Source organism: Limulus polyphemus, unplaced genomic scaffold (assembly GCF_000517525.1).
Source record: "Limulus polyphemus unplaced genomic scaffold, Limulus_polyphemus-2.1.2 Scaffold819, whole genome shotgun sequence".
NCBI lineage: Eukaryota > Metazoa > Arthropoda > Merostomata > Xiphosura > Limulidae > Limulus > Limulus polyphemus.
Window position 1 is genome coordinate 323,935 of NW_013666429.1, and position 11,522 is coordinate 335,456.

General features: G+C 35.5%; 1 protein-coding gene across 1 annotated transcript in view; it reads right to left on the bottom strand.

The window, feature by feature from the left end:
- LOC106460704 (NADPH oxidase 4-like) overlaps positions 1-11,522 on the bottom strand; it is a 76,804-nt gene that overhangs the window by 48,235 nt on the left and 17,047 nt on the right. Inside the window, exons 2-4 of the mRNA XM_022387481.1 lie at positions 8,225-8,320; positions 1,540-1,653; positions 791-875 (exon numbers count right to left, since the gene is read on the bottom strand). Coding sequence (XP_022243189.1) covers positions 791-875; positions 1,540-1,653; positions 8,225-8,320 — 295 coding nt within the window. The remainder of the gene's footprint in view (positions 1-790; positions 876-1,539; positions 1,654-8,224; positions 8,321-11,522) is intronic.

Consider the following 11,522-nt stretch of genomic DNA (forward strand, 5'->3'; position numbering starts at 1 on the left):
TATATATATATATATATATATATATATATATATATAGCTAAACGTATGTACAACAAATTATCTACACTATAAAGATCACAGGCATATCATAAACACTATAGTTCAATTTCAGTTAACAAGCCGAACTATTTTTCTCTCTTACTATCGCCAAACTATCCGAGCATAGTTCACTTACTTTATAGTCGAGTTACCACGTCTGTATCTATACTTCTAAAATCATCTGCTTCTTTTTTCTCTCTTTGTATTTCCGAGAATCGTCTGTCTATTTGTCAAAGTCTACTGAGGCTAGTTCTATTACTTTAGAACTCTCTTTGATGAAATGAACTATTCTTCTTATGTCTTTCAACACCGTTAGTCTCACTCTAATATATCAACCGTTAGGCCTTCCACTTCTACGACGATTAACTTTGCGTTTCACTTTTCTTTGGCTGAATTCCTTCTCGTAACTTTACTTTACTTCTCGTCTGCTCTGTCTTCGTCCGTCTGTTTACTTTTCCCGCTCATCTCATCCCATTTATATGTTTATTAATTAATCGTCTGCTCGATATATCATCGACATCAGTAAATTTCACACGACGTTTGATAATCTCGACATCAATGAGTTACAAACACAACGTACGACTCTTACCGAGTGACGTAACTAAACTTTTCATAATATTTACTTTAAAATAATTGCTTCTAACTCTCTTGTTATGAACAAAACTAAACAATCATAAAATATTCTCACAAAATAAATTAATAATATCTACACTGAACAGTCTTTTATATCATGACAAAAACCTAAACTTACTTGATGCGACAACTATAGTAACAGCACATATGATGTGAATTTTTTTACTTTCGTTGATCCAGCAACGAATTAAGGAGCATGAATGCTAATGAAAAATAGAAATGATAACAGTTAAAAACGTAGAAGGAAAAAATAGACATCTTGAAATACAAAATACTTTAATGCGTCAGTCGGAAAAACTTGAATTTTCTTGATTTGTTAAAAATAAGACTAGAAATGTGATTGGACAACTTAAATCGCTTTGAAGTCTTAAAGAAAAGATAGAAATTGGGTGGAAAACTTAAATCGTCTCTCAGATTCATAAAGTAAGGTTAGAAATTAGGTGGAAAACATGAATCACGTGAAATTTTTAAAGTGGGGCAAGAAATTAGTTGGAAACCGTGAAGCGTTTTGAATTCCGAAAATTCTTAGTCATTCCAAAATTTTATAACTGGTAAACTCACTCAAAAAACATATAAAAATCTGAATAAAAACCTTGTACGTATGGGTATAAGAATATTCTGTTGAAAGAGCTGCCTGGTCAAGAAAACTGTCAATCAAATTAAAAATAAATACATCCAGCAAATGGTAAAACAGTAATACAGTCTAGTACCAAATGATAAAAATAATAATGCATAAAACTGTTATTAATCATTATAATATGAATTTTACTGATTAATAGCTAACGTTATTTTGCTCTTTTCTTCAATATCTTTACAACGAAGTTTTAAATTCTTGTATTATTATTATTTCATTGAACAGTAGCTCACCTCGCCAGCAAGCGAGAGCAGAAGATAACCCAGTCCTCTGCACATAGGTAGCACCACGACACAACAACTGATGTTCAACATGGATGCTGTGCCTCTTGACAAATACAGTGACGACTGGTACATGGAAAATAATGTATGATAAAACTTTAAGGTGAACTTTTACATGAAAACATGGACATAGAATATAAATAAACGACAAAATATAACTAAAATTCTTAAATGAACATACCGTGTCAGTATGTGTGGCTCACGTCTCATTGCAAGGTTTTAGGATAACACTTTTATTGATGTTATGAAATATTAATCTATTTTCATTTGGAGACCAATAGTTTTACTAAATCAACTGTTTAATTCTAAATAATTTTTTTAAAACTTACCTGAAAACCAACAAGACCATCAAAATTTGTTGTTGTTTTTTTTATTCACAAGGGGGACACAATAACAAATTGTGATACTTTGATTTTTTTAGTGTTACAATGATATACTATATAACAAATCTGATGTACTCATAACGGGTCACATTGAGGGATTATAACAAATTTTGATCATTGGCACTTTTCAGTTTTTTTCCTTTTGATTTAAAAACCATTCGAATTCTGAAATTTAAGTCACTTTAAAATGTATCATGGATGGTCTTCTTTCATCTGACGTTAATGCTGTTTTTGAGAAATTTCCTAGTGATGGATTGTAAATGGTACAATTCAGTATTCAGTTTTAAAATTATATTTTCACTTTCCATTTACATGATTTACGATTCTGTTTATAAATAGCGTATTCGGCTGTACTTGGTAACAAGTCAGCAGAAAGACAATCAGAACAAAAGAAAACTTCTCTAGAGAAATAGACAACAATGAACTAATGATACAACGGTATCATACTACCAACTTTAAACAACCACAGTATGGAGAAAACAATGCTTAAATATATAATATTTACAATGCGAAGTTCTACTGAAGACAAAGCCCAAGATAAAGTCTAATTCGAATGATCTTAGCTTGTAGTAACGCTACGCATGGTTATTTTCATTGCAAGAATAAATCCAAGTTATGCCAATCTACTAAAACATCAATCTCAAGCACTATTTTACAGTTACATTTTTATAAACATTATAGACTTGAATTTGTTTGACCACAAAAAGACAATTAAAGTTGTTACACATGCAATGTTCTTCCTTCTCCTTCTTTTATTTTAATTCTAAGGTATCAAACTTCCTGTGTATTTCTAAACTTACTTTCTATACAAGTCCAATACTGGTTGACACTAACCAGTTTTCCTGCACTGTTATACCTGCTCAGTTGTCTTTACCTGGTTGGAGTTTGGAAGTTGACATTTTTCGCTTTGTTGGTCATTGAAACGAAGTTACAGAGTGGGCGTAATTCATTGGCTCAGATGGGGTAAGTAGGTGAAATGACACGTTACAGTGATACACATGTTTTTGTGTACTATTTCTTCATTTAACTGGTTCATATGGCGTAACTAGGTGAAATGACACATGGTTTTGTGAACTATTCTCATCTTGATTGAGATCGGGAAAATAAGTGAAACGACACATGATTTTGTGTTCTGTTTTCACCCTTTAACTGATTCAGATCTCGTAACTACGTGAAATGGCACATGGTTTTCTGTATGTATTATGTTCGTTCTTTAACTGATTCAGGTTGTGTAACTTGGTCAAATAGCACGTGGTTTTGTATATTATTTTCACCCTTTTACTGATTAAGATCGCGTAACTAAGTGAAACGACACATGGTTTTGTGTACTATATTCGTTCGTTAACTGGCTCAAATGGTGTAACTAAGTGAAACGACACACGGTTTTGTATACTATGGTTAATGTAGTGTTTATGCACTCAGTGTCCAAGAGTGTTTTAATCATGTTAATAAATCACGGTTTAGTTTAATTATAAAGATCGTCGTCTGGGTGCTTATTCCACCTATAACTTCTTCAGTTTGTCTCGCACTTTCGTTATTACTTGCATTCATTTATCATTAACTCACTAATTATCGGCCCGAACGTAGCCTAGTGGCTAGTGTACTGCACTGATGATTTGATCATCTCGGTTTTGAGACAAAATGCTATTTAAACACGCCTCGCACGTTCAGCTGTGGTGCGTTACAAGAGTAGCAGTCAACCCGCTACATGAGCCTAGTGTTGCTGACTATTTTTCTTCCCTCTATATCGCAGGGTCCGGCATGGCCAGGTGGTTAGGGCGCTTGACTCGAATTCTGAGGTTCGTGGGTTCGAATTACCGTCCTATCAAACATGCACCCTCTTTCAGCCGTGGGGGTATTTTAACGTGACTGTCATTCCCACTATTTATTGGTAAAAGAGTAGCTCAAGAGATGTCGGTGGGTGGTGATGACTAGCTGTCTTCCCTCTAGTCTTTCACTGCTAAACTAGGGACGGCTAGCACAGATAGCCCTTTTATAGCTTTGCGCGAAATTCAAAACCAAAACAAACCTACATCTGAGTTAGCCTTTCAGTTCATGATGTATTTAAGGTGTCATTCAGGTGAACAAACAAACTTGCTCATGCGCTAACTAAACCCTGTCGAACTTCCTTCTATCTGTGTGAACGGTCTACAATCAGAGTACAAATCTACCATACACTAACAACAAACGTTGTGATTTCAGACATTGTTTTGTTAATTCACACCCTTCGTCAGAGTCTTAAAATATTAAATAGTAATGTGTTAAAGAGTCATACTGCATACAAAGAAGCTTAATTATAAACATGTATATTTTGATAGTTACTATCTTCCTAAAAAACTATGTTAATAAAATTTTATAATTAGAAAAAATTACTTTAATGAAAGCTAACTTGTTAACAGTTTATTTGAAAGTTTTATTTTCACTTTCCACTTACATAATTTACGATTCTGTTTATAAATACTCACCTTAACACATACACACAGCAGGAGTGTGAACTGCTATTTGGTCTAAATTTACACTTTTGTTTCTTTGTTATAATGCACAAAGCTACTCAGTGATTGACACCTTCAAGGATGTGTATTCTCATCCTATCAATAACAATTTTTAATTGTTATTTGACAAAAGCCTATTTACCTGTATGTTTTTCCCACTTATAATTGGAAAATCATTGGGACTATTTTCGCCAAACCCGACATGTACCCTTAAGGCCCTCGGGGAGTGGCATGGAAGAGGGGGTTCTAAACATATTTCTTTACCTATTGATGCATCAAACTGTTTGTAGATCTATGACTTTGTCGGTTAAAGGGCCATAAGCTGGACGGTGGGAAGATGTATTGCATTCTCTTGCTAATGTTGGCTTTTCTAGTTTACACCTGAATAGCGTTCGCTATTAAATATTAAATGACTCTATACACCCAAAAGAGGCTGAGGTAGGCTAAAAAATAATTTGGAGGGCTGTAATCTACATATCGTGGGCACACATATTGTAGTATTTAGGAAATGAACCAGTTTTAACAGTAAGCACTTTTAGTTGGGTATGGGAGTCACAGGGGAGGCTAAGGCACATTTAGGGATAGTTTGAGCCCCAGAAATTTCCTCTTACCACCGCCCTTGCTCCTACATATACAGAACATTATATATATATATATATTTGCTTCGTTTTGCTGTCTGTGTTATCAACTAAGTAACTCCCTGCTATATTTTATTGAACCTTATTTCTAGTTTGCTTTGTTTTGCTACCATCTGTTCTCTACTTATTAAATAACTCCCTGTTGTATCTTAATGAATTTTATTTTTAGTTTACACCTACCTGCTATCTTTCGTGCTCTACTGATTAAGTAATTTCCTAACCTACATTTTACTGAATCTTATTTCAAATTTATACCTCCCTGCTATCCTGCGCCCCCTACAAACTTCTTATCGAGAAAATTCTTATTCAGTTCTTCTATAATATTTAATGTTTTCTTGAATTTCTTTAATATAAATTATACTTTGGAAACCTAAGTTCTTCTTGCGCCATAAAGACATATCACGAGTGTGGTTAGTAAATATTAGTACAATAAGGATTTACATATGAATTTCTATAGTTTTTCCACAACAACACATTGTTACGAATGTGCTGTTAATTAACAAATATTAGTACGACAAGGATTCACATATGAACTTCTATAGTTTTTCCACAACAACACATTGTTACGAATGTGCTGTTAATTAACAAATATTAGTACGACAAGGATTCACATATGAATTTCTATAGTTTTCCACAACCATCCATTGACAAATATCAGTACAATAAGGGTTCACACATGAACTTCTATAGTTTTTCCACAACCATCCATTGTTAAGAGTGTGATATTAATTAATAAATATCAGTACAATAAGGATTCACATATGAATTTCTATAGTTTTCCACAACCATCCATTGACAAATATTAGTACAACAAGGGTTTTACTTATCAAGTATTAGGTCGTCAAGAAATTATTGTCGCTATTTTTAGATGAAAAAAACCCGAACAACTTATATATCAAAACAAAGCATTTACTAAATGAAATGGGTTCCATCCTTATCGAAGATGCATTTCGATCTTAAAATCAGGTTGTTAATGCCCTGATTAAAAAAAAATCACTTGGCTTCGAAGCAAAAAACATGTCGATGTCCTCTTTAACACCTTCTACATTTGCATACGTTTTCCTATTAAGATGGTGTTGCAGCGAACGAAAAAGATGATAACCTGATGGTGCCATATCTGGAGAATATGGTGGGTGGGGGAGAACTTCCCAACCCAATTCCATAATCTTGTGTTTCGTCAAACGTGTCACATGTGGACGTCCATTGTCGTGGAGAAGAAGAACACCTTTCCGATTAACAAGTGAGGGGCGTTTCTGATGAAGGGCTTGATTTAAAACGTTCCAGTTGCTGACTATAGATCTCTGCATTGGCATTTCGCTGTGAATTGAGGAGTTCGAAATGAATTACTCCTTTGATGTCCCACCAAATACAAAGCATCACTTTCTGCGGATGGAGTCCAGGTTTTGGGGTCGGAAGTGGTTTTTGTCTAGGACTGAGCCATTGTTTTGGCTGTTTAATATTCGCAGAGAATCCATTTTTCATCACCGGTGACAATTCTGTCCAAAAATGGTTCACACGTATTACGTGCCAGAACGTATTACGTATTACGAACAAACGTCCACAAGTTGGAAACGATGATCATCGGAGAGTTCGTGAGGCACCCAAACACTATTTTTATGGAGTTTTCCCATATTCCTTAGATTTTTACGTGTTGTTTCATGAGAGACATGCAATTTCAGGGCCTTTTCACGAATGTGTTGCCTTGGGTTAGATTCAACAAGCGTCTTCAGAGCATCAATATCAATTCCAACATGTCGGCCCCTGCCATCACAGTTTTTAAGGCTAAAGTCACCTGAACGAAATTTGCTGAACCACTGTTGACACTTACGAATGTTCAAAACATTTCCATAAACTTCTTTGATATTCTTTATGGCTACAGAGGCGTTATTTCCCTTCTTGTATTCAAACAGCATTCCATGCCGAATGTGTGTCTCGTCGTGTGCCATCACTATAAGGGATTAGAGTTTACTAAACTTTACACATTATATAGGCTATACTAATGTGACGTTTAGGTGGTTCGTTTAACTATTATACGTGATGTACGTGGTTAATGAAAGTGTTCCAAAACGCGACATCAATTTCTTGACGACCTAATACCATAACTTTTCACAAATACCTATTCTCAAACACTAATTTTTCTGCAACGAATTTGTCTAAAAAAACTGGCATTCCACAGAAAACTGACTTTGCTATAACTTTTTACAACGTCCTAAAATGATTTTTTTTTCATAATTGGTAACTTCCATTAGCTAGACAACTTCATCCATTAATGTTCCACAGTTATTTAACTTATTATCTAATCTCAACTACTTGTCCTTAAATATCAACTTTCCAATTATACAACCTCAAGTTTTCATTCCAACAGCTATCTAGCCTCACGTACTAAATTTCCACAACCATCAAGCCTCACGTTCTGAGTTTCCTCAACCATCAAGCCTCACGTTCTGAGTTTCCTCAACCATCAAGCCTCACGTTCTGAGTTTCCTCATCCATCAAACCTCACGTTCTGAGTTTCCACAACCATCAAACCTCGCATTCTGAGTTTCCACAACTATCCAGTCTCAAGTTCTGACTTCGATAATTTTCTGGCAGTAAGTAATGATTTTTCACATCTATCAGTTGTTGCATCAAAGATTGGAATTAAATTGTTTGGTTTGTTTTCAATTTCACATGAAGCTACACGAGGGCTATCAGCGCTAGGCGTCCCAAATTTAGCAGTGAAAGACTGGAAGGCAGTTATTCATCACCACCAACTTTTGGGATAGATACTCTATTACCAACGAATAGTGAGATTGACTATTACGTTAAAACACCTCAAGGGTGAAAGGACAAGAATATTTGGTGGGATGGAGATTCAAACCCGCGACCCGCAGATTTCTATTCGAGCTCCCTAACCACTTAGCCATGCCAGACCATTTGAAAGAAAGTAATGACACAAACAGTTTGTGTAATCTCTAATTTCAGTCCAGTATTATTCTAGTGTTGGAATGGTGTTCGAAACGAACTGTTAGACGTAACTCCCGAGTTATCTCCAGATAATCTCGGTGAAACCATTCTGCTATGTTACAAATCAACAATACGTCTAATATAATGACACGATAACATACAGAAATTTTAAACTTACCCCCAACATTTCCCGCAAATAATAATACTTAGGATCATATTTATAGTGAAAGTAAGTAGTCCAGAAAACGACAGCCATCAGTAACATCCAGAGTATCTGTAGGAATGGGGAAAAAAAAATCCATTAATAATCTCTACTGATCTCAGAAATTATAAAATTCATTGTTATTGAAGATAATAAAATGTGTGGCCAGTTGGCCATTCGAAACTTACTACTGACAATCCGAATGGCCAACTTTAAAAGTTTAATACTGACAGTCCAAATGGTCAACTGGTATTAAATTACCAGTTGAACTTTCAAAAGGCCAATATCCAACTTGTACACAACTTTTGTTCCCTATTATTCAGCAAGAGCTTTGGACGGGTGAAATAAGAACTCGTTTGTAACAAAGGATAGGAAATTGTGCTTTTATATATATTTTAAACATAATATACATTAAAAGTGCAATAAAAAGACATAAAGGTACCAATAATGAAAAGAAAGGCATACTGTTTTGAAGAATTCTATCGATATGAAAATATAAGGGGGTACAATCTCCCCCCCCAAATTAGCAAAGTGACATTTTGAATGAGGAAGTGGCTGTTTCAGTTTTGAATCCAACAGTCAAGGTTAACATAGCAAATAACGTTCCCCCAGTCGTCGATGATCCCTCCCCCAATCCAAATGTGTTCCGCCGCCTAGTGTTAAAATATTTCCTACCCTCTGGCATGTCGTCAACATGTCTAAATAAAGCTATTAATTATCCAATGTACACCAAGCACGCTTACTGATGAAATAAACTAAAACATAAAGATAGAGTTTATCGTACAAGAATAACACAAACTTAAACCTTACAAGAATTAATGGAATGGAGTAAAATGCTCATCATGTGTGGATTAATGGTAACCATGCCCAAACTGTGAATCCGAGGGTTCATGGTTCGTCTATCTGTAGAGATCATAATATGTACCTGTACACATGTTCATTGCCTGAATAATATTTATAAAAATGCTTCTACGGTTTAATGAACGAACATCTCTCACGCAACCACGCTTCAGTTGGAAGGAAACTTGTGCATCATTTTTATGCGAAAAAAGCACGCAATACTTTTTTTTTGTCAAATACATCACACCAGCAGGTCAGTACCACCAGAAAATTAATAAAGCAACAATTAAATTCCATACAAAGATTTAGAAAATTAAGAAAGCAACAATTAGAATCCACACAAAGATTGTGCACCAGTCTTTACTGTTTTGGTTTTAATTCTTCTACGCGATTTGACGAAAAATGAATCGTTCGTTCATCTTTCACTTTTTTTTTTACAGGCATCGGGCGTGGCCTGGTAGTTAGTGTGCCGAACTCTGGACTCGAAGATCCAGGGTACGCGTCCCATTGCTCCAAAATCGCGCGCCATACTTTAGGGCCGTGAGTGCGTTATAAGAATCACATTCAAATCTCACTATTCGACTAGAATTTCTGGTGGGTGCTTTTGACTAGATGCCTTCCTTCTAGTCTATCAATTAAAAATTAGGGACGGCTAGCGCAGATACTCCTTAAGTATGGAGGCCTGGTCTGGCCAGGTGATTAGAGCGCTCGACTCGCGGGTTCGAATCCCTATCCCACTAAACATGCTCGCCCTCTCAGTTGTGGAGGCGTTTTAATGTGACGGTCAATCCCACTATTTGTTGGTAAAAGAGTAGCCCAAGATTCGGCAGTGGGTGATGATGGCTAGTTGCTTTCCCTCTAGTATTTTAGTGCCAAATTAGGGATGGCTAGTGCAGATAGCCTTCATTTAGCTTTGTGCGAAACTCAAAACAAACTTGAAGTAGTTTTTTGGAAATATCAAAACAAACAGAGAAACATTATTTTTAATGAAGGATTTTACAATATCGGAACACTTTTTTTTCTCAAAAACTCCTTTGATTTTAAATCTTAGCTTTCATGTGTTCTAAAAGTCCAAAATCGAACTCTCTAATGTTCACATTAATGTATTCATATCAGACTTTGGCCTGCTGCATGGAAGGAACCCAGTTCTTCACTGACAAAAAGCCTTGAATCTCAACTATGATCTGCAATTAATTTCAAATTTCAACTGCAGTAGCCTATGTTAGTCTTAGCTCACATCTATATGACTGTAGTGCAGTTAAAGTTAGACTCTACCCCTATAAAAGCTTCAACTCACTCTGTGAGATCTGACTCGAGAAGCATGTTTTACATTTTTGTTTCTCATTAAAGAAAAGTGTAGTTCTGACTGTTCTGTTATGTTAATATTTATTATTCTGTAGCTACATTTGTATGTTATATTGAGGATCAGTCGCATTTTATAATAATTATGTTCTCGGTGTAGTATGCAAGCATACTAGGTGTCTTTTTTATATTTTTTAAAAAGTAGTTCATATGTAGTTTTTTTACAGAAGAACGCCAGTCTTGGAATGTGGCTAAATTCATTTTGCTCTTGATACCTATTGCCATGGGTAATTCCTCTTTGATGTCACATGAACTTTCTCTTGGGAAAAATCGCTAGAAAGTAGGGAACAGTGCGTAATGATGGGCAGAGAATTTTATAATTGTGAGTCAGGCGACACTTTGTGGAAACTTACCATTATTATTTTTCGAATTGAATGACCAATAGTGACGCGTGTAGCAGATGCGCATAGAGAGCGCAAAATGCTGCTCACTTTGCATGCTGGTCAAAGAATAATGCACTATTGCCTGGTGTCTTAATTTTCACTGTAACCAGGACGACGAGGTAATCTTAGGCAATACATTTTGACGAACTTCCCAATAGACGTGGACGTCGCTTTCAAAAGCATGCGTAATTGACCAAACGTACAAAAATTCATTGAAGTTGCATCAGGAGACTTGACACATGTGATCGAAGAACATTGCTGCGATTCCAATTTTTCCTGCCACCGATTGTTAATTTTGAGATGTGGCTGAAAACTTGTGAACCTATAGGTTTTGAGCATTCATTAACTTAAAGTCCTTGTTTATTTTTTTTGTTAACGATACCAAGAGATATGCTCAGCTTTACTACAATGCTTTTTAGGGTTTGGGGGTTCCTTTTGTAAACACAACCATTATTTCAAAAATTAGTCCCGATTGTGAAGGTTTGGTTTCGGAACTTGTTACTGTCCTAAACACTCTTCTATGAGGGTTTTTACGCTATCACATAGAACATTGAACACGGATTTTTCGATAGGATGCGCTTTTGGCTCTATATAATTAATTAATCTCCCTGCACAAATAATATCTTTTTAACACCGCCTGTATCTGTAAACTGGGTAAGATTATACTGGCCAGAAAAATGACCCATTGC